The following is a 23,720-nucleotide window of genomic DNA, read 5'->3' on the forward strand; positions in this document are numbered from 1 at the left end:
GCTGCTCCGGGTGCGCTGAGTGCAGCTCTGGGCTCCGGGGGGCCGCCGGCTGGGGTCCGGTCTCTGTCTCCGGCCTGTCCGTCCGCGCCCGCCGCGCATGCGTCCTGTTGCAGGATTACTTCCTGGCGCACCCGGGTTTACCCTACCTCTCTCTGCAAAGCATCCAGCTCAGCAACCGCACGAAGCGTGTGGCCGTGCTGCAGACTGTGGGCGCCTCTGCCGGCCGCTCCCCAAGGCCTTCACTAGTACCCTGGAGAAGGCCTTCACTAGGACCCTATTCCCCATCAGCTCCTCCTCTACTGGGGCGGGCCACCCGCTGTCACACGGCCAAGTGCACCCGGTCGTGGTAGCCGCCAAGAACCTTGTGAGCCGGCTCCAGGTGGCTCCCAAGTCGCAGCTGAACGAGACGGTGCCGTGGGGGGTGCACATCTCCGACCCCATCAGCTCCCAGGTGCTCAAAAGCAGAGCAGCCAAGGAGCTCAAGGAGCTCCAGGACTTGGCCCGGAAGGAAATGCCGGAGCTCTTGGAGATGTCGGCGGCTGAGCTGCTTCAGGACCACCAGCACCTCTGGGCTCAGCTCTTCAGCCCAGGGGTGGAAATGAAGATCACAGATGCCCGCACGCCGTCCGGCCTGACCGTGAATCGGATGCTGTACTTCCGGACCTGCTGTCCTGCTGGCAGGCCCGCTGCTCAGCCCCTCCCTGAGCCACTGGGAGTGAGAGCAGATGGAGGCGAGGCCCAGCTACCAAGACACTGCTTCGGCGGCAACGCCACCGTGCACTCTGAGAACCTGTGGCCGGGCGGGCTGGGCAGCAGCAGGTCCTGCAGCTCTCTGAGCTGCGGAGACTGACGCTCCAGAAGCGCAGCTGCAAGGGGCTGGTGAAGGCGGGCAGCCGGGCATCCTGCAGGGCATGGTGCTCAGCTTCGGGGGCTGCAGTTCACCGAGAACCACCTGCAGTTCCAGGCCGACCCGACGTGCTGCACAACAGCTACGCGCTGCACGACATCCACTACAAGAACGACCACCTCGACCTGGCCGTGCTGGTGGACACCGACGGCAAGCCCTGCTGCACGTGTCCGAGGCGGGCTGCCTGCAGGAGCCCGTGGCACTCACCGCGGTGCCGGGCGGCCACACCTTCTCCCTCCTGGTGACCCAGCTTTACATCTCTACCGACCTCAGGCACCTGCAGGACATGCGCCACACGCTGCACCTCAAGGACGTCCTGGCCCACGACGAGCACCTGACCCAGCAGGACCCCGGGCTGCACTTCCTCTTCTGGTTCAGCGTGGCCTCCTTTGTCAGCCTCGTCCACCTCTTCCGAGAGACCTGACTGAGCTAAAGTGAGTCCACGTTGGATGAGTACTGGCCCCAGAGGCCGTTGTGTACCAGTCCCCTTTGTAGTCACACCCCTACCTTTGCTTAGGACTGTAAGACTGCAGAACTTTGTGTAATCTTTACTGCATAGCTTTGTGATCTTAAATTCCTAGCTCCAACTGTGAATAATGTGAGTTAATGGGCAAATGCTTAAGAGTTCTGGGAAATGAGAAGAGATCTGTGCCATCACCAGAGAACCAAAGTTAACTTTTTACTGCTTGCTTGTCCAAAATGCCTTAGAGACCCCCATCTTTTAATCATCAGTGTGTGATTGCTGAGTATGTGGCTACTGACCACCAGCAGGCCAGTAGCCTTTGTCCCCTGCCTCCAGGCTTTGAATGTTAAACCCCCCTTATCCCTCTTATGAAAAGGACCTCAGCCCCTGAGCTGGCTCCTCTCTGAGCTACTTGGCTCCGGGAGTGCCGTCTGGCCAGACTAATAAAGGTCTTCTTATTGGTGTGTTCCTCTCCTGGTGATCCTTGTTCCTTCATCGAGCTCCCGGAGCCTCGCTGAGCTATAGGTCCCAGCATCGTGGAGGCCCTTTTGGCTGTTCACGGCTTCCGCAAGTGAGGCCCTGGGTCTTGTGTCCAGAGCTCTTGTTGGGCTATCGGGACTCAGCATCGTGGAGTCCTTTCGGCTGTTCACGCTCCACGGAGTGGAAGTGAGACTTCAGGTCTTACCCTTCCTCTTCAAACTCATCTAGGAGGGCTACTGCGGCCCGGAGCCAAGCCCCTCGGCGTCCCGCTGCTGCGAGTGGGGTTTCCCGAGCACCTCCCTTTGTGCCTTGTTGGGGACAGTGACGCCGAAGCGCTGGTGGACGTCAGAGATGGCTTTGGAAGGACGAGTGCCACGGGGGCAGGGGACCGCGGCCCGGGCTGGGGCGCGGCTTGTGAGCCTTTGGCCCGACGGAGTGAACCATAAGGACAACAGTTGAAACCGAACTCCCTCCTTCCACTCTCCCTTCCTCCCGTCCCAGGAAACAGCCCCTCTTTTAGACCCCTTTTTAGGGAAATAGTGTTCTTCTCCTTATTCAATGTGTTCTTTTGTGAACGGATTTCTAATTTATGTTTGTTCGGATCTCAAGGCAGTGAGTGCTGGAGGGCCTCAGCCTCGGTGGCCTTGGCACCGTGTGCCCGCTGTCACCCGGGTCAGCTCTCGACTCCTGTCCTGAGTCTGTGGGTGTCTGTGGTTTTGTACTCTCGGATTCAGGGTATTTAACTTTTTAGTGATCGATGTTTGTTGGGGTTTGAAATAACAAAGCGTTTTTTGTTCCGTTTTTGAATAAACGTCTTTCAGACTTCCCCGAGGTGGCGGGCGGGGAGAAGAATGTATTTGTTTGTAGATATACTTTACAGGTTATCGGAGTCCAGCTTTTCATTTTTAGAGCGACATTGCCTGGACTGCACAATGTTTGAGCATCTGTCAGTGTTTCTGTGACACCAAGGTCACATATATGTGGCCACAGAAATTTGAATGTGGACCCACCCAGAGGAGAGCCACACAGTGATTTTAAAAAGATGAAAATAAGTTTATTATAAACTACAGCAGATATAAGCATAGTCAAATAACACATTACCACACAAAGAGGCAAAGGACAGCACCAAAGATCAAAGAGAATCCTCTAGGGAAGGATCTTGCATGAGATGGAGCCTTAGGCAGCTGAGGGAGAAAATGCTGTACTGCACCCAGTTTCTCAGTTTCTTAAGGAATGTGTTCAGACAGAAGTGATTTCATTGTTGACTTTTTTTGTTTTGTTTTGTTTTTTTGTTTTTTGAGACAGGGTCTCACTATGTAGTTGAGACTGACCTGGAACTCACTATGTAGCTCAGGCTGGTTTCGAACTCACAGCGATCCTCCTGCCTCAGCCTCCCAAGTGCTGGGATTACAGGTGTGTGCCACCATGCCCGGCTCATCATTGATTTTTTGTCTAGATGATCTGTCTATTTGTGACAGTGAGATATTGAGGTCCCCCACTACAATTGTACTAGTGCTTATTTGGTTTTTCATGTTCATTAATATTTGTTTTATATAGTTGGGTGCTGTAATATTTGGTGCATATATATTTATGATTGTCATTTCTTTTCTTTTCTTTTTTTGGTACCAGGGACTGAACTCAGGTCCTTGCACTTGTGAAGCAGGCAGCAGAACCACTGAGCTAAATCTCCAGCCCATGATTGTCATTCCTTCCTCTTGTACTGTTCCCCTTACAAGGATGTAGTGACCTTCTTCATCTCTTTTAATTAGTTTTGGTTTGAAATCAACTTTGTCTGCAAATAGGATAGTTACCCTTTTTTCTTTTGGGTTCCTGTTGCATGGAGTATTGTTTTCCATCCTTTTACTTTCAGCCTATGAATTTCTTTTTGAATTAAGTTTGTTGGGCTGGGGATTTAGCTCAGTGGTTCTGCTGCCTGCCTCACAAGAGCAAGGACCCAGGTTTGTTCCCCAGTACCACCCCATCCCCCAAATCCTAAAGATTAAGTGTGTTTCTTGTATACAGCATATTGTTGGATTTTACTTCTTCTTCTTTTTTTTTTTTTTTTTTTTTTTTTTATGGGGATTGAACTTGGGTCCTTGCACTTGCAAGGCAGGCCACCGAACCACTGAGCTAAATCCCCAGCCCTGGATTTTACTTCTTAATCCATTCTACCAGTCTATTTCTTTTGATTGGAGAATTGAGGCCATTAACACTGATGTTAATAACTGATAGGTATTGACATCTTTGTCATTATATTTACCTGTTGGCTCTTTAATTTTTATTTTTTCTCCCCTTTTCCTTTAACCTTTTGCCTTGCCTATGGCTTCACTCTATTGGGCCTCATGGAGTTGTGGCCCTCATTGTCTTTTTCTAGGATATTGTTTAGAATTTTTGCAATGCTGGTTTGGTGCTCATGAAGTTTCTCAGGTGTTCTTTGTCCTGGAAGTATCTTATTTCCCCATTGATTTTGAAAGATAGTTTTGCAGGATACATCAATCTAGGTTGGAGTTTTTTTTCTTTTAGGGCTTGAAATACTTCAGGATCTTCTTGTCTTGAGGGTTTGTATTGAAAAGTCTGCTGTGTCTGATAGGCTTTCCTTTGTATGTGATTTGTTTCTTTTCTCTAACTGCTTGTAGTATTTTGTTCTTCGGTGGGGTTTCTGGGCTCCTGACTATTACATGTCTAGGTGCATGTTTACGACAACAAGCATTGTTGCCAGTGGACACATCATCCTCAGTTCTGTACCATGGCGACTCATTAATCTTCTGTGCCTCAATATCCTCTGCTACCTCTCCATTTTGTTGAGTTGTGGTGTTAGCTGGGAAAGGAATGTGTCTCACCCTTTGAACTCCTAAAAGTTCATGGCAAATGTCCTTAGCAGCAGGCAGAATCAACTTTTCCCAACAGAAAAATGCCGGGGTCCAGCCTCGGCGAGAGTTCAAGTCCTGAGGAGGAGGGTTGGAGTCGGCGCTTGTGAAGGAATGAGACACACTCTGTAGGTATGGGGTGGTGTGCCTTGCGAACACTGGAGGACTTTTTATTTATATCCTAGTAAAGGTTACATTTGGAAATTGGCATACGTTTACAATTTCTAAATAAAAACATTTAAGATCATTTTTCCATTAAACTACAGCACATACCTATTTTATTATTGTTATTTCTGGGAACATTTGATCTATTGCCTCAGCTATTATTAATCAAACAATTTCCTAGTAAAAGCATAAATGAAAGCAAAATCGAAAGAACAATCCAAGCTTGCCACCATTTTTCAAAGTTCGTACATCTATTTCGGCTACAATGGAAAGATTGTGGTCAACTCCTAGCAGGTCACTAGGTTTTGATAAAGAACTACTGTGGTTATTCAACTTCTTGGTTAAACTTATTTTACATAGTCAGAAAGCAAGTGTTTTGCACTTGCTAAGCCTTTCTATAATAACTATTCAGCTGCCTGGCAATAGTATTTACTTGTTCTTTAGTCAGTAGACATCACTGTGTTCCTGAACATTTCATTCTTTCTGCAAAGGGCAAATCTTAATATCTTACTCATGTTTTATCTTTCCACACCGTTCTAACTTCATCTGTGTAAGCCCTAGTGTAGGAAACGGGGGAGGGAGGGATGTTGCTTATGGCCATGAGATCACTCTACCACAAATCTCTGAGCACCTCTCTGGGATTTTTATAAGTAATTGGAAGCTTGGAAGAAAACTAGGGGGCTCTTGTCAGAGTGAAATCTTCAATAATTGAAAAACTGGAAACCCTTTCAAAAAAGTCCCTGGATCAGGGGTCGTGCTTAGGGGCTCAATGACTGACACAATTGACACATATTTCTCAGAAGTAGCTTGTATAGCTTTTTCATTAAAGCCAAAATTCCCATAATTACAGTTAAGCCAATCAAAAGTGCCAGCAAAAATAAAAGCCAGAGCTATGACCATTTTTCAGTTCGTACATCTATTTCGGCTACAATGGAAAGATTGTGGTCAACTCCTAGCAGGTCACTAGGTTTTGATAAAGAACTACTGTGGTTATTCAACTTCTTGGTTAAACTTATTTTACATAGTCAGAAAGCAAGTGTTTTGCACTTGCTAAGCCTTTCTATAATAACTATTCAGCTGCCTGGCAATAGTATTTACTTGTTCTTTAGTCAGTAGACATCACTGTGTTCCTGAACATTTCATTCTTTCTGCAAAGGGCAAATCTTAATATCTTACTCATGTTTTATCTTTCCACACCGTTCTAACTTCATCTGTGTAAGCCCTAGTGTAGGAAACGGGGGAGGGAGGGATGTTGCTTATGGCCATGAGATCACTCTACCACAAATCTCTGAGCACCTCTCTGGGATTTTTATAAGTAATTGGAAGCTTGGAAGAAAACTAGGGGGCTCTTGTCAGAGTGAAATCTTCAATAATTGAAAAACTGGAAACCCTTTCAAAAAAGTCCCTGGATCAGGGGTCGTGCTTAGGGGCTCAATGACTGACACAATTGACACATATTTCTCAGAAGTAGCTTGTATAGCTTTTTCATTAAAGCCAAAATTCCCATAATTACAGTTAAGCCAATCAAAAGTGCCAGCAAAAATAAAAGCCAGAGCTATGCTTTCAGCCTGAGGCCCGTCATTGCTGGCACTTTGTCAAGCAGCTATAGAGGAACCGCGGGCCTCACCAGAAAAAGGCTTTTGGCTTTAGCAACACAGCCGATAAGAACAAGGCTCTCAGTGTAGGCTCATTTGATGAAGTTGTGGCCTGCAAAAATTGCTTTTGGGGCCAGGAATTTAGCTCAGTGTTTCTCCTGCCTGCCTCGCAAGTGCAAAATCCTGAGTTTGATTCCTGGTACAAAAAAAAAAAAATTGCTTCTGGCTCAGGGTTTAGCTCAGTGGTGCTGTGTCTGCCTCGTAAGCCCAAGGTCTTGAGTTTGATCCCCTGTATCTATCTATATCTATATCTATATCTATATCTTCTGTTTTTTCTGTTTGAATTTTTTTCTTTAAAAAGTTCCAGAGGCTCATCCTTTAATGCAAGGTGTTTGGTCTGCATGTGGTGAGCAGCTTTGAAGGTTTCATGGCGTCACTGGGCAGCTGGTTGCCACACATTATACCAAGCAGGCTCGTATAATGTGAAGCACCTGTTGCAGTGAGCCTGCAATTTAAGTAGGCCTCTTGGTATTAAATGCAGCTTTCTTTTTGTTGGCATCTCAGGGTCTTCTACTGTCTCATTGTGAGGTCTTTTCCCCTTTCCAAATCAATTCTCCAGTGACATTTGTTTTTAACTCATTTTGCCAAGGGTTAGCTGCGGGCTTCCCAAACTGTCACATTTCTCTGCCTTGGTATCTGTTGTCCTCCTTGTGGTGCTCCCAGCACACACAGGTGACAGGAGCTAGGCTGTGGCAGAGCCACCTGGGAAACCAAGTCATGGGTTTTTCTCCTTAGTTAGACCCTGTGGGCTTGTGAGATGCTCCTTTGCCCAGAAGTCTGTCCATACACCCCAGGCTAGGCAGTCATCCAAGCTGAGGTGTATCCTTGATCACATTGGCCAACAGGAAAAGCAAAGAGACCCCTGAACTCTGTGCTAGCTGTAGACAGAGGGCAGGAGAGTCTAACAGTCCATGGGACTTAATGCAAGCATTCTCAGACCCTGTCCCCTCCAAAGGTCACGGTATCATCCTGGATTCTCAACTTGGATGGCAGGATCCCTGATATCTTTCTAGCCTGAGCTTACACTTCTCAGAAGGGTCTATGTCTAGCTTCTGTCCTCTCCACAACTCTGCTATGGCTGTCTCCCACCCAGTCACTGTGGTAGGGTGACCCCAGAAACTCTGAAGTGTAGGTCTGTCTGAAATCTTGGGAGAACCCTTCTCAAAATGGCTCCTGGTTAAATTTTTCAGATATGGTGGGTGCTGCACTGGATTTCTTCTCTACCTGTCATGTGGAAGGAATCACTTTCAGGGTAAAACTTCTTGCTGTCAGGAAGTTTACAATAACCGCACATTTTTCTCGGGGCTGACACTGCCGGCCCAGTCTGTTGTTTCTCCCTAGAGCTGCCAACCTTCTTTGGGTTTACCTTGTGTCAATGGACACATGTCCTCTGCCCTGGGAGCCCAGGTTCCTTTCCTGACTGCTTTGTTCTTTTTTCTGCATTGTGTTCATTTTTTCCAGCTTTCTGATGTTTCTAGTTTTCAGTCAACTCCCTTCTAATTCCCAGATATCTACTTTTTTCTTTCTTTTCACCAAGTTTTATTTTCCAGATGTTTTGAGTGTGTCAGAGAGGCTGAGCTTGTCTCTCTTTTAATAGTTGTTTTTTTTAAATGATGTCTATGTGAAAATCTGTATATATGTATCTTGCCTGGAGTTCATTGAAAGTGTCAATTAACATTTTTAATGGAGGTTGGGTATGGTGGCGCATGCCTGTAATCCCAACACTTGGGAGGCTGAAGCAGGAGGATCGCCGCTGTGAGTTTGAGACCAGCCTAGGCTACATAGTGAGTTACAGGTTAGTCTCAACTACATAGTGAGACCCTGTCTCAAAAAATAAAAAACAAAACAAAACAAAAAACTGGAAAAAAATTTCAGTCATTGCTTTTTTCAAAAATTTTTTTCTCTCTCTCCCATGATTACCATGATGTGTATGTTAGCACTCTTCATGGAAAGCTTTTGAAGCTGTTTATTTTCTTTGTTCTTTTTTCTCCCTTTATCTAGTCTTCAGACTGGTTAATATCAATTCATTGACCTTTAAGCTTGCTCATTCTTTCTTCAGCTTGCTGAAATCTTGCTGTTTGGCCCCTTTGGCAAATTTTTTATTTTAGTTACTGTACTTTTTAACTTCACAATTTTGTTGGGTTCTTTTTCAATGACTTCTGTCACTTTATTGATTTTGTTTTGGAGATGTTATTCTAACATTTTCTTTAGTTTGTGGTGGCTTCTTAGTCATATGTTCTTTGAATATAGTTAAAATTGTAAATTTAAAGCTTGTCTAGTAACATCTGGGATTCTTCAGGACAGGTTACTCTCTTGTTTCTTTGAATGTTTCACACCTTTTTGCTGAATATTGGATATTTTAAAAACATGACATGTGAGTTTTGGAAATTGGATTCTGCTGCCACTCCAGAGTTTGTTATTATTACTGCTTATTGTAGTTGTGTAGTGACTTTTCTGGGCCAATCCTATGAAGTCTGTATTCTTTGTCATGTGTGGCTTTTGTGATCTCTGCTTGGGCAGCTTAATGGCCAGCTATGATTGTGTTGGGGAGGCGGCCTCATGAGTACTATCTCTTGACTCTCTGGTTGGATACATAAAAATGATCTTTGGATCTGGGAAATTTCTTTTGTAGGAGATAAAGAGCCTACACAGTTTGTGCCTTGTGTAAGAATTCTTTCCCTGTTGCAAATTCAATATCTATGCCTTTGTTCTGTGCTTATGTGTATGCATCAGTGGTCCTTAGTTTTTAGTTTTTCAGGCTCCATGGGGAATGGGGTGGGACTTCTTTAGCACAAGAGGGTACCCATTAGCCAATTACCTTGCATCAGCTATGGAGTGCTGGGACTCAGTAGCTATGGGGAAATAACACACACTATTCAAGCTGATCTTGCCTAGTCTCTTCTCTATGTAAGCAAAGCATTGCTCTGTCATGTATGTGACTTGTTGCACTTTCTTGGAGACCCCGACCAAGATTCAATGAGCAGATGTGTTTAGAGTCTGCCCCTGGAACAGTGCTCAGTACATGATGGCTATTCTGACCCTGGGCTTGATAACCAGTGCATAATGTTCTGTTTAGCAATGTGGCACAGTGAGCAGGTTTGCCAAAGAACAGGACCATTGTTCTAGGGTGGGGTCAGCTCCATGGGGCATGATGGGCTGACTGAGGTGCTGACCACTGTCTGGGTGCACAGGCATAAATGAGATGTGGCTCTAGCATGTATGTGCTAGAGATTATAGATGATGGATCCTGTTTGAATGGCAATTCCTTGCTTGCACTGGATAGTAGAGGAGACCAAGTGTCTTATGGCTGCAGTGCTATATGTAATACTACACCTGAACTACCCTCACTGAGGTGCTTTCACCAGATAGTCTAATGAGTATGGCACTGCCCACCCAGTGTTAGGTGTCCTTCCTTTTATATAATTCAGATGAGGGCATTGCATTTTTTGTTGGTCTGGTATGTCTGGTAGGTTCATTAGCCTGGTTTTCTCTGATATAATTTAGATATATAATGTGTCCGGTGTTCTTGAGTAATTTGGTAAGTTTATAGGTGGAATTTTTTTATTAATAAGATTAATTTGCTTTTCAGTTTATGCCTTTATGGCTGTGCTGTGAAGCTAGGAGTTGTTTTGTTTTTATAAGTTTGCTCTGTCTAAAATCTTGTTGGTTATTTATTTATACAGACAAGTTACCAAGTCATTTTGCCTCATTATTTGCACTAAAAATGGTACAAACCACTATTTTATAAAACAGAGCTACTCAGACAAAGCTCAGCCTGAAACCTATTAGTCTATGCAACACGGAGTAATTCATGGTGGGACACAGTCTGCTCTACGCAGTGGGATTTTGATTTTCAGTAGAGCTTGGGGGCTTGAAAGTGAGAGACTGGGCCAGGCTGAGTTAAAATGCCATAAACTCTCTGTTCTTGCATCAAATTTTTCCTCATTCTGCATAGTCTCAACTTCCTTTCTTTTCTTCTTACTTCCTTAAAATCAAGCTTCTTCCTCTAAGAAAAAAATGTGACTCTCACCCAAGGCATCAATAGTCATTTAATTTGTAAGTCCAGTGACATTTTTTGTTGAGTCTCAGTACTCAGTAGTTAACTCTTTGGACCAGAGTAGTCTTTCTTCTACCTTTCCTTCATGTCATTTCTATTCTTTTGCTTAGACAATAGAAATAGACCAGATTCGACCAGATCCAAATAAGCAGATGAGGAGTAGTAGGTGACCCGTGTGTCCCTCAACTTCTTGGATGGCTCCTTCAGGGCCTCCCAGGTGCTACCACACTCTGTAGCCACAGCTAAGGCACACTCTTCCTGCTGGAATCAATTCATCCTCCCACATTTCCAGCCACCTTTGGGATCACCAGCCTGAAAAGCAGGCAGGAACCTGATCTGCTCCCCATGTACATCTCTCCTGGTCCACCTCCAGAATGTCTCTTGGTGCCAGCTTTGATTGTGTCATCTGTGCTTGAAGTATTCCCTCTACCAGGGCCCCTGTTATCATCCTGAGAAGAGCAAGACAGTTGTTTGAAATCTACACACATTTGGACATCTGTGACCCACTGAAGACCATTTCAAATTGTGATATAAGTTTTGAAGCTCTGCTTGGTGGCTCTAGCCACCAAGGCCAGGGCTCTTTGCAGCCCATATACCAGCACAGGATGGTGAAGAATGAGACCTCAGTGCAGTAGAAGAGCGAGTTTATTTGGTGTGGACCATGGGATGTTTTCATGGCTGATGAGAAAGGAGGGTGAGCAAGTTCCTTGGGAAGAAAGTAGCTTTGTCATTTCCCAGCGCATGGGCCATTCTTCTGGAATCTGGGCAAGAGCAAGAAATGCTTCTGTTGGAGGAGAGTGTAGAAGAGAGACTCAAGGTCATTGACTTTATTGGTGGTGGCCCAACATCAAACCTGCCCTCTAGGGGGACACGAGGAGCCTGAGGTTGGAGCTCCTTGTGGCTGAGTTTTAGTGAATGTGTGACTATACCTATGTGGACTTGCATGCAGTGTCTGCATGCGTGTGCGTGTATACATGAGTGTGCTGTATGAGAATACCTGCATCTGTATCATCATGTGTTTGTCTGGCATGTGTGTGTGTGTGTGTGTGTGTGTGTGTGTGTGTGTGTGTGTGTGTAAGACCACATATGTTTCTCTTTGTGGCTGTGTTGCTGTCAGCTTCCTGTGGACATCTATGTGCACTTCTGTGTGTATCTATGGGAGTGCTTGTCTCTTTCTTTGGATGTGCTATAATTTGGATCTCAAATGTGTTGAAGGCGTGGTCTCCAGATGGTGCTGCTGTGGGTGGGGTGGAGCCCTTAGGATGTGGAGCCTAGTGGGAGGTCTTCAGGTCACTGGAAGTGTGGTCTTGAAGGGGATAGTGGGACTCCAACCCCTGCTTCTTTCTCTGTTTTCTCTGTGGCTGATGAGGGAGTGGTTTTGCTGTCCATGTGCCCGCACCATGATGTACTGCCTCGCCAAAATGTAGGGCCAGTCAGTTATAGATGAACCTCCAAAGCTGTGAGCCAAAAGGAACCTTTCCTCTCTACCGGGTGTTTTCTCTAAAACCCCAGCTGCCTTCTACCAGAATAACAGCAGCCCCAAACCCTGTGGTGCAGGGAACAGCACTTACAGCTCAGCAGAGGTCAGGTCCCTTCCTGGGAGGCCTACACCTTGACAACGAGTTGTACCCCATGGATCAATGAGTCTGGAAAATAAAAATGCCAGATCTGGAGGGAAAGGTGTCCAGGAAGAGCCCATATCCTGCAGGGGACAAGACCAGGGACTGAGAGCATTGGAAACCCAGTAGCACTCAGGTGGGTGGGAGGGGCTGGGCTTCTTTCTAACATGCAGCCCTGCTGTTCTCAAAGTCAGGGCTGAGGGAGAGGTGGACTATCTACCCCCAAATTATGTGGATAATTCAGAGGAACAAAGAAACCCCAAACATGGAAAACTGGGGCCAGAGGGATGTATGGTCCCATAATGTGTAGGCACAAAACTCCTTGGAGCAATCTCTACTTCTAAAGCATATTTACCAACAATGTCATGAACCAGTGTGATGTCCAAGAGGCTGAGCACCTCGTTGACCAGAGGGCACACCTACCAGGGGCAGAGAGGAGAGTTAGGTCAAGGGCACCCATAGGGAGACCCCGAGAATGGCAGCACCCCTGGGTAGGTTTTCTGGGGAGATTTTTTTCTCAATTTTCGGTGTCTGAGTGTTAACTAGATTAATTGCCTAGATTAATGTTCACACATACACATTAAGCAGAAGAGAAACTGAAGGCAGGTGAGTTTATAAAGTTCCCCAAGTAACACAACGAGCCCGGGGTGCCCTCTTTGATGACATATCTGTGGAGTGCTCTGGGAGGGATGAGTTTCTGGTTATAGGAGCTACCTGAGCATGGCCTGGAGGCTGCTTGTCTGTGCCTGGAGGACTGGGCAGGGGGCTTCTTGGGGAAGGGTTCAACTCATATCCACTGTGGTGTAGACATGCATAGGACCTGGCCCAGAGATGGAGCCAATGAATGCATTTGAAAGGAGACAAAGAAAAAGCTGGACAGATGGACCAGATAGATAAGTTGATGGATAGAGACTAGCTCTTCCCAGGCCTAATTTTCACCTTGAGACACCCCAAGCCCTGTGGAGCAGAGGACTCTCATCCTGCCCTCTTACCTTGCCTTGCACCAGTTCAGGGAGGACTTTATTGAAGATGTCTGTGAGGCCATCTAGAAGGCCTTGAATGGGCTGAGGAGCAATTCTGGAAGAGAAAAGCCATAGCTTGGAGAAGTTCTTAGAGGGCCACTGTCCACCCTGTCTCGGCAGCAGTAGCGGAGACCTGGCCTGTCCACTCACCCCAGCAAGCAGGCAAGGGGCAGGCCCTATCTGCAGGGAGCCATGCTCCTCACAGCAGCACCCACAGTTCCAGGACACAGTAGGTGTTTAGCAAGACTTTGCAGAGTCCACCAATGTGTAAACAGGACTTAGTATATAGTTATGTTATGAGTACTTTGAGATGATACACATGAAACATAGTATGTGTTCAGTGCAAATTAGCCAAGATCTGAATAACTTGCATAGTGTACATGACTCAGTCTCCCCACATGACAAGTAACTGAAATAAGTAACCTAGAATAGGTGAGAATCTATTAAGCTCAGAACCTTTTCCTTCCTTCCTTCTTTCTTTCATCTTTTCCTTCCTTTCTCTCTTTCTTCTATCATTCCTTTTTCTGAGATAGGGTCTCACTGTTGCTCAGGCTGTCCTTGAACTGGGCCCAAGCAATCCTTTCACCTCAGCCTCCTGAATAGACCCTCCTAGGGCTACAGGTGTCTACCACCATGCCCAGGTTAAACTCAGATTTCTTGTTGTCTGATCCAACATAAAAATCCAGTCTTCCAGGCTTAACAAGGTATAAGTGACTATTTACACACCCACTTACTTATAAATCTGTCCACACATCTATCTGTCCATCCATCCTTCCCTCTACCCATCTACCCATCTACCTAACCATCCATCCATCCTCCCTTCTGTCCTCTTACGCATCCATCTTCCCATTGTTCCATTTCTCTAACCACTCATTCCTCATCCCACCCTGTTGTCTCTGAGCTGAAGAAGGGAGCCCTCTGGTCTCACCCTTTAAGCAGGTAGATGTGCAGGCTTCCGGGGGAGTGGGTGCAGTCACCAAGGACCAGGTGGACCCTCCCCTGGTTGTCTCTCTTAGTTAAGACTTCTGCAGTGATGTTTAGCCTCAGGCTCAGCTCCAATAGACTTGTGACCATGGGTCTGCAGAGGAGACAGTCCTACTGGCATGTGGCCCCACCACATTCAAGGTTTTTTCTTGTCGGGAATACCAGCCCCAAGTTACTCTTCTCCGCAATTGTACTCTTTTTACCTTCCAGTATGGAACACTAGGGCTCAAATAGGTCAAGCGAGTTTCCCACATGATCCAAGGTATTCAGCATAACAGCAAATAAGCTGAAGTTTCTGGCTCAGATCTGTTACACTCCAACACCCCCTTTTTGGCTACTCACAGAAACCAGGGTTTCCCTTGATGAGCCACCCTTCCACCCTCCCTGGACCTACTCACAATTTCAATTCAAGGTTCAGGCCCAGAGGGATGGTGACATAGAGGCGATGGCCATCAGGGCTCTGTACAAGGCCAAGTTCCAGCAGCTGGGGATTAGTGATCTTCAAGCTGTTCAGTGAACAACATTGGAGGGTGAAACATTAGTTCCTTGGGCTCCAAACCCAGAAACCCAAATTTATCCATGTCATAGGGGAGCTTCCAACCTGAGAAGAGGGAGATAGGAGAGGAGTATTGCAGCCAAAGCCACATAGGCTCTGAGTCCCACACCCACCTTTCCCAACCTCTGCCCAGATCAGGTCCTGACATTCGCACTGTCTTCATCTCAAGTCTGTGCAATGTTTGGGACAGGACCTATGTTGGGGTTCTGTTTATGTCCTGTGTAGCTCTGTGCCTTACAGAGAAAGTGACTATGGGTGAATGGGAAGGTGGGTAGGTAGATATGTGGGTGGCTGGATGGAAGAGGAAGTGGTTAGATGAAAGGAAGGATGAATGAATGGTGGATGGATTGGTCAGTGGGTGAAAGGATGATATGCAGACAACTGGAATAAACCTTGCATAGATATTTATAGGTGGGAACCACTCATCCTGTTATGGCCTTCAATCTTTAATGCTTATCATGGGGATGGCAGAGTAGGAATAAGGGAGAATGAAGAAAAGGTGAGAGGAAGCCTTCTGAGTCAGCCATGGTGCCAGGTGATTTATATCTTCTTCCATCTTCCCAACAGTCTTTCTCTGTGAGTACTACAATTTCCATTTTCCAGATGGAGACCCAAGCTCAAAGAGTCTGAGAACCTTGTCTCAGGCCATCCAGCAAGTATGGTACAGTTGTAAATCAAACTCAGGTCTGCCTGTCTGTCTTCAAATTAGGGAGCAAGCATCGGGTGGGTGGAGAAATGGCTTTGATCCAGCCCTATCAGGGCCCCAAGTTTTGCCAGCACACTGGTGTCCAGCTTTCCATTATTGCTTCTTGCTTAGCAGGCTTTCTTCAGGTATCTCACAGAAAATACCATATGAGATTTTTCCAACATCACATTGCTCATAGTCACTGTGATGATATAGTTAAGAAGTTAGCTCACCTTCCTCTGCTTCTATCAAAGGCCACTTGTATTCTAAGTGATTCCACAGGTGGGGGGAAAAATGACCACACTGTAGTAGAAATAGATTTGGCTGTGGGCTTAGGTAATTTAGAGTCCTCATTCTCCCTGCCTACATGTTTCTGTGCCTCAGCTCCCCCATCCGTGAATTGGGGATGATGAAACTGATCTTGAAGAGTTGTCATCAGGCTTATAGACATTTCTGGAACCCCAGGACATGGTTGAGGCCTAGGACCAATTACTGATACAGGAGCCCAGTGTTCCCTGCCAGGCTGAAGAAGGATTTCAGTGATACCGGCTCCAGGTTAGACTACCTTCACCCTTCTTTGGGACCACTACCTGTGACTGGCAGATCTTTGACTGCTGGTGGAGATCAATGCCCTATTTTAGGGCAACTTACTCAATGATGTTCAGGAGAGAGATCCCTGAATTCAGTGTTCCAAGTAGGCCCCCAAGCAGGCCACCAGAAGTGCCTCCTCCGGGCTTCAGGATGTTCAAGAGTGGAAGGTTTTCCAGAATGCCCAACAGACCCCCTGAGAGCAGGCCATTGGTGAGGGCTGAAAAAGATAGAAGGTCTCTGGAAGTCAGACCCTCAGGCCTTCCTCTTACTGGATGGTTGCACATACACATGCGCACATGCACATATATCTGAAAGAGGCTGTCACGGACTCACCACCAGTCAGGGTTCCAGCAGGGTCCTTGTGCTTCGAGGGCAGAGCTGGAGTCACATATAAGGGCAGGCCTTGGCCCAGGGGCAAGGGCTGGCCCTGCCCCAGGGGCAATGGCAGCCCCTGGCCCACTGGCAATGGCAGGCCACCGCCAAGCTGGGCTGTGGTCTGGGCCAGCAGCCCACAGAAGACAATAAGGCCCCCAATTTGAAACATTTTTCTTGGTATCTGTGGACAGAATGACAAATCCAAAGTAGCACAGAGGAATCTGCTCAAGGCCTAAACTCCCATCCTGGGAAGGAGTTTCTTTTTTCTTCTCTAGGACAACAGGGGGTGACTGGTGACAATAACAAACACTGTTGGAGATTTCTCTGTGTCAGGCAACAGGTCAATCACTTTACTCGGTAACCAGTTTCACCTTCATTGCATTCTAAGACGTGGGCACCTGTTACTGCATCACACAGCTAAGGAATCAGGGACCTAGTGACTGAGGTAATCTCCCAAAGTCTCAAGCACACAGTGGTGAGAGGGTTTGAAGCCGAATCTATTTGACCTAGACAGTGCTAGTAGGCAGTGGCCAACAGATTCACTTTCCAGTTGGGTTTGCTGGTGATGGCTTGAGTTCTTGCCCTTCCAGCAAACCAGATGGAAAGGCTCACACATACTGGCAGCTGAAGACCTGAGCTGCTTTGCCCCCATCCCTACTCGGTCCTTTGGTTTGGGTTTTGGGGTGATTTCTAGATGCCCCACAAGCCATACAATGTCAGAGTTGTGTAGGTATAGCCACCATCTCAATGCAGACCTGGGCTGGGGAATCCTGGGGTCACCCAAAGACCTCAGTGTACATAGAGAATCAAGGGAACAGAGGGGACAGTGACTTTCACATAGCAAAGTGATGGCAGTGCCATGCTTGGAGGCAGGTCTCTGAACCCTTCTCATGCTGCCCGGGCTGGATGAGGAGGATGACCCTGAGGTCTGGGAACCTGCTACTTCCCAGATACTACTGATCACTTTGCAGGTCTGTTTGGCAGCCAGCAAAAGTGTCCAAAGCCGGAGTTAGTACCTATGCTTTGGAGATGACCAGCTGATTTAGGTAAAATTCCATCAACTATCACTGAATGTCTTGGGCAACCTTTATCAGTCTAATGGCAGCTAAAGACAATGGATTTAGAAAAATTCATCAGAATGTACAAAATTGGATGAATGATCTTAAGAGGTTTGTGGGTAACCAGCAACTTCACATTAAAATTCTTGCCTTGGAGCTTCTGAGTTAGGGTGTAAACAGTGCTCATTTCTCTACAGGTCTGGTCTCTTAGGAGAGCAGAGTGCATGGCCATCTCCATGTGCCTGGCCAGGGCAAGCCTTGTTTCCTTGCAAGAACCCCAGTAAATAGCCCCAAATGTCATCTGTCCATGCCCACCCACATCAAGGAGCCTGGCATCTCTGTCCCCTGGGCCAGAAGAGCCACAGCAGAAGAGGTGGGCCTCACCTGGGTTTCACAAGATCTCAGATGCTGTCCCAGCCTCCTTCTCTCTCTGCCTGCCTTTGCTGAGGAGGAAGCCACTTTTATAGTGTGAGAATCAGGAAATGTGGGACTGGATGATGAATTTCTAGATAATTGGGAATTGTGCCATCCAGTGGTATCTTTCAGGGCTCTGCAAAGTAAATAATTAACAATCACCTCGGCAGGTGAGGCAGCTAAACTATTTGGTCCCCAAGTTAAACAGAAAAACTTGAGATGAGGATGTTACTCAAGACCCATGGTTTCATGCATGGGGCTGACGTGGGAACTCACACTTTCAGAGGACCAGGAAGATCAAGTCTGGGGCACTGGGAGAGGCAGCCTGTGGGACCCCAGTAAGGGACCTCAGTCTCATCCCTCCACCCCCTTCCTTCTCTGGACTGGTTAATTTTTTCCAACTGGAGAAATCCTGCTTCTACAATGTCAAGAGTCAAACTGCTTCCCAATCTGCCTTCTTGATCTTGGGGTGTCTCTCAATCCCAGAGTTGGGTTTTTCTGTTTTCTGAACCCCTAGTGCACGAGTCATATGACCACAATCCTGGGAGGGGAAAGACACTTCTCCTCTTTCACAGAAGAGGAAACTGAGGCTTCACAGAGACAAGTGACCAAGAGAGGATGTGGCTGAGTTAGAACTCAACTCATTGGATAAGAATGGCTATAAACACAATGTCAAGAGCCAACGCCCACTCAGCTCATGTCATGTGCCAGGGCCCCACAGCTCTATGTTCAGTTTTTACCTGGCTCAAAGGGCACTCAGAGAGTGAGGAGACGCGTCCCGGGCTGCACAGCTGGTGTGGGTAAGATAGTCACATCAGGTCTTTTTTCTTGATCACTGTGCTCAGCTGAGGCTGAGATGCCTTCTCCATGCCCTCTGCCTGTTTTGATTTCCCACATCTGTGAAGTTCATGATCACACACTTTCCACTTTTATGTTCCGGAAAAGTCTCTCTAGGTTCCTAGGCCTGAGGGATCCCATGTACTCTGGTCCCTCCCTTTGCACTTCCTTGTATCTTTCCCTAAGGGAATGATAAGACATTTGTCTTTAACACTTGGGTGGCTGGGAACTGCTTTACAAATGGAGACACTGAGGCACAGAGAGGTCAAGGTCCTGAATCTGTGAGAGCAGCTCTTGGCTTGCAGAATCTGCCACCTTAGAAGTAGAAATGGACAGAGAAGAAAGAAACACGCTCTTATTAAGCACCTATTATTCTGTGTCCAGTGCTTTCCATCGGTGACCTTTATCAGGAGTGGTTGGTATTGTCCTTCATAGGTCATACGAGGAGACCACAGATCAGAGAGGGTGAACTTCCCAAGGACACACAGCAAGTGAAAGTTGAAGTCCACTCAGCCCCACCTCTTGTCTGCCTGACTCCTTGGGATCAGTGATCCTCTCTGCCTTTCCCTCACACCAAGCCTTCCCTAGGCCCGCTCCATGGCCTGTGAGTGTCTAGCCAGTTCTCGCCCAGCTACTTGTGGGGCAGTAGCTTTGAACTTGACTACCACTTCTAGGAGCTTCTGGATCTTCTCACAGCTTGTGTGTACGAGTCATCCTCCAAGAGGTACCCCTTTTCATTGTCTTCGTACAACTCTTGGGCCAGGTCAGGCTGCTACTAGCTTTGTGGGGAAACAAAAGCAGCGTTCATGCAATCAGGTAATGAAAAATTTTTTTCTTCTGCTTCAAATCCAGGAGGCTGTGTGTTATGGCAGAAAAGAGGACGACTGAGGTACTTGTTCAAATCCTGTGACCTTGGGCAAGTCATGCCAGCCTCAGAAGTTCAGCTTCTTCATCTGTGAAGGAACTGCTATGAGCCTCCCTTCATACACCCAGGGTCTCCACCTTTTCCCAGTGTATCTATGATTTAGTTACCATTCCAAATGCCATTTCACTTAGCAATGGAAATTTGCTCATTTTCTCTTGGGGTTTCATTTTTGTTCCAGGGCTTCATTTATGTCAAGGTTCTCCAAGGAGGCTGCCTTGTCCTTGTGTTTGGCTGTAAATGCAGACTGCTGAGACACTGTCCCTCCCTCCTACCATCCTTTGGATGTAGCATTTACTTTCCCCATTTAGATCCAGAATTGTTCTGTGTTCTTCAGACCCTTGGCCTCGGGCAGAACTGCGGGTGGCTGTGCAAACTCAGCTGCCTGGGTCCACCTAGATTCTCTGGTTCACTTCCTCTTCCAAGGGCCATCTGTCCTGCCTCTGGGAGGGGATGTGGGCACAGACAGCCACCCTCTGTTCTCTATCCTGCAGTCTGCATGTGGTTTTTGGAAGCCCTTGTCCTAATGTTAGGATTGGCCAGAACCACCACAGTTGTGTTCTCTTCCTGTGTCCTGGACTCTCTTGCTCCCCAAATCTGGTGGGGAAAGTCTCATCTTGGGGTCCAGCCCTGGCTTCTCATCCTGACACAACTGGAGTTCTTCTTTTTTTTTTGGTACCAGGGATTGAACTCGGACCTTGCGCTTGAGAGGCAAAGGACTGGACTTCTTAATGCCTCCTATGCCTGGGTTTTAACGTTCCTAAACCCAGGCTCTAAACACATGCACATGCACAGAGAGCAAAGGTGACTTTTTCACTCGCTGTACAGTTCTCTGGATTCTAATGGGTGTATTTTTATGTAACCACCAAGCAGGTCCCATCAACCCCAGACAGTGCTGTGCCTGGCAGCTCCTGCTTTCTGTCTGTAGCGTTGTATTACTATGTCTTTGATGCCCTGGGGTCTGTGTGCTCCACACCCTAGCAGGGAAACAATCTGCAGCAGCAGGAAAGGAGGGAAAGGACACATTGCTGACATTTTCAGGACCTTTGTCCTACAGAGGTGACATCCATACAGGTCAGATGAGTTTTTCAGAAACTGTGAGGGGTGTCTTTTCTGCCTCCTTGCCAACTGTGATTGTATTTGGGAACATTTATGGGTGGGGTTTTGTGAACCAAGGGCTCCATTTAAAAATTGTAAAAGAACCAGGGGCAGAAAGACAAATACCATGTGTTCTCATTAATGTCAGATGTTAAAAAGTCCATCTCCCAGGTTGGACTAGTTCCTCGAGACTAGACTGACTTCCTTCCTTTCTTCCTCCTCTTCTTCCTCTCCCCTTCTTTCCCTTCCTATCTTCCATTGCATTCTTTGTCAAATGACTCTGACACAAACAAAATTTATTTGCCAGAACTTGGGAATGGAACGCTGACTTGCTGTCCAGGGGCAAGATCAGGTTATGGGGTCAGTTTGAGAGGGGTTTTGGATGGGCTTGGACACTCCAGAGGGTTCCAAAAGAGCCGAGCACCCCAGCTTTGATGAGAAAACCATGTTCTTCCTCAGAGTTCGTTTCAGGCAAGCTTCTTTGCCATGGAGGTTGGTCTTCCCACTTGCATTCAGAGCAGACCCCAATAATGGCCTTTGTTGAGACACTAGAGGAGCTTTATACAATCTGTAACGACCCTGTGAGGGAAATCGAGGCTCAAGGAGGGCACCTGCTCAAGGCTCCCTGAGCTGGGAAAAGGTGAAGTCATCCTGTCCTTTGGGGCTGCCCAGCTTCAGTCCTCTTCAAGGGCAAGCTGGTTGTCAGTCTTTGGCTCAGAAAGCACCTGCCTGTGTTCTTTGGAGACCATTGTGGGCTGTGATGTCAGACAGTTCTGAGCTCCAATCTGGTCCATTACTGTCTGTGTGATTGGGCAGGACTTTCCTCCTCTTCCTCAAAGTTTTGAACATTTTTTTATGCAAGAACATTTAACAGGAGCTCTAGCCTCTTAGCAGACTTTTACACACATGATATAATTCTGTACACGTTGAGCTCAGTTTCCTCACCTATAATTCGAGGCCTTGGAAGGTTAAAATTGCGAGAGACAAATGTAGCCCTGGCTTCATACCTGGAACAGAATTGGTGCCCTGTGCTGGAAGGGCATGGAAGGCACAGGACATATGTGATAGAGCCTGGACAAAGGTTCTGAAGATTTGGGGCTAGATTTCTGCTTAAACCACCTCATGGGGACCACAGTGTCATCAGAGGCCCATTATTCAACAGGCTTTTCTGGGAAAAATCATATTGAGTCTAGTGTTCTGTGACCCTTAAAAGAAGAAAATTTGAGAAGCCCAAGGAGGTGTCTTGAGGAGCACTGAGCCATCCAGGAGGGGTCGGGGGAATGCAGACAAAAGATGTCTTCACCAGAACCAGGCAACCTTGTCAGCCCAGCCCGCCCTCTGTGTTTGCATTTTGGCTCAGGAGCAGGAAGAACCCCTTGAGCTCGAGGCTGTGAAGGGATCTGGGAACGTGGGAGTTTAGGGTTGCAAATCCCCACCGAAGCGTTTCGGATTAAGGAGTTTGAATTGAGAGATGGAGACAAGAAGCTCTCTGGCCCCATTCTCATCTCTGGGCTGTTGACACTTCCTTGTTTGAACTTATCAGTTCGGTGGAACACTGATTTTATCATTTCTCCCTTTCTGCGTGAGCCGGGGGTGCAGGGGGGAACGCTGAGGGGGATTCACAGAGGTCAGGGACATGAGCTCTAGACTCTGGTGGCTGGTGTAAGACCTAAAGTCTCACTTCCACTCTGAGGAGCGTGAACAGCCGAAAGGACTTCATGATGCTGAGTCCTATAGCCCAACGAGGGCTCTGAATACAAGACCCAGGGCCTTACTTCTGGGAGCCTTGAACAAGCCCAAAGGGCCTCCAAGATGCTGGGACCTATAGCTCAGCAAGGCTCCAGGAGCTCGATGGAGGAACGAGAGTCACCCAGGAACACACCAGGCTTGTTGGTAAATACAGCTTTATTAGTCTGGCCAGATGGCACTCCCGGAGCCAAGTAGCTCAGGAGCCAAGTAGCCCAGAGCCAAGTACCAGCTCAGGGGTTTACAGTTTTTAAAGGCAAGGGGGAGAGGATTATAAGCACAGCAAGTGGGCAAGGAGTCAGGGGTCAGTTTTCTGCTATCTATCTCAGGGGGTCGGGTGTAGGGCCTGCCTGGTCTCTTATGTTGATCCTCTCTAGACCTCAGGATGTTCTGTTCTGGTGAGGCCTCGAATCACTATCTTGTTTACCCATACCGGGCTCCCACACAGTCTGTTTTGCGTTGCTTTATGCTGAATAACTTGGGGCTACACAGCCGTCAGGGTCCCACACTGGAATCCTATCAAGTTAGCCATTTCCTCACTGTGTGAGCTTGGCAAGGCACTTTCTCTGAGCCTCGTTGTTCTCGTGTATAAAATGGAACAACAGATTTGTAGCTCACAGGGTTGCTGTGAAACATTAAACATAAGCTCTGAGCGCCAAGCAGATGCCAAGTGCTTAAGTGTGTGCTACTGTCAGTAACGTGTGTGTCATTTTCCCTGATCTCTCCACCCTTGGGTGGAGGAGGGTGGGGATCAATATTTAATAACTGATGAGCCAATAGTCAAATAATTAACAATGAATCAAAGGACATTTATAAACATTCCCCACTGACCTCACATATTACTGAACACATTACAAATGGTTTCAATGTATTCCTTACAAGCCTCCTGCTTGTGAAATATTCTATTTTGAAAATTGTTCAAATATATTACATCTAAGAAAAATACACATACATAATAGTTCAATGAGTTTTCACAAATTGAACGGGCCTCCTCATGGTCAAGACCAACTCTCCAGAAGCCCCTGATGGTTGATAAACCTTGCCCTAACTACCTTGACCTCTAGTTGGCATGGGTTCGTTTGTTTCATTTTGTTTATAAATTTTGTGATACTAGGGATTGAACCCATGGCCTCACCCATGTTAAGCAAGTCCTCTATCACTGAGCTACATCCCCAGGGTCCTCTTTTAAAATTTGTTGGAGACAAGGTCTTGCTAGATT

The 23,720-nt window shown here is 47.0% G+C and overlaps 1 protein-coding gene and 1 pseudogene across 2 annotated transcripts; one reads left to right on the forward strand and one right to left on the reverse strand.

Annotated features, from left to right (window-relative positions):
- The window catches only part of LOC104865136, a 2,218-nt pseudogene extending 485 nt beyond the window's left edge, over positions 1-1,733 (forward strand).
- A 9,498-nt stretch (positions 1,734-11,231) lies between these two features.
- Bpifa1 (BPI fold containing family A member 1) lies at positions 11,232-17,925 on the reverse strand. 2 transcript variants are annotated; one of them, XM_010628402.1, is made up of 9 exons: positions 17,869-17,925; positions 16,385-16,607; positions 16,112-16,268; positions 14,618-14,725; positions 14,164-14,313; positions 13,206-13,290; positions 12,569-12,632; positions 12,166-12,240; positions 11,232-11,355 (listed from the first exon to the last, which is right to left on the reverse strand). In XM_010628402.1, exons 2-8 carry the CDS (start codon positions 16,593-16,595, stop codon positions 12,200-12,202), a joined length of 816 nt encoding a protein of 271 aa, XP_010626704.1. In that variant the 5' UTR covers positions 16,596-16,607; positions 17,869-17,925; the 3' UTR covers positions 11,232-11,355; positions 12,166-12,199. The 2 variants fall into 2 exon arrangements, with proteins under 2 accessions (XP_010626704.1, XP_010626702.1); XM_010628400.1 differs by having other exon boundaries at positions 11,232-11,378.
- Between the last annotated feature and the right edge of the window lie 5,795 nt (positions 17,926-23,720).

Source organism: Fukomys damarensis, unplaced genomic scaffold, assembly GCF_012274545.1.
Source record: "Fukomys damarensis isolate Sample0158 unplaced genomic scaffold, DMR_v1.0_HiC HiC_scaffold_22, whole genome shotgun sequence".
Taxonomy (NCBI): Eukaryota; Metazoa; Chordata; class Mammalia; order Rodentia; family Bathyergidae; genus Fukomys; species Fukomys damarensis.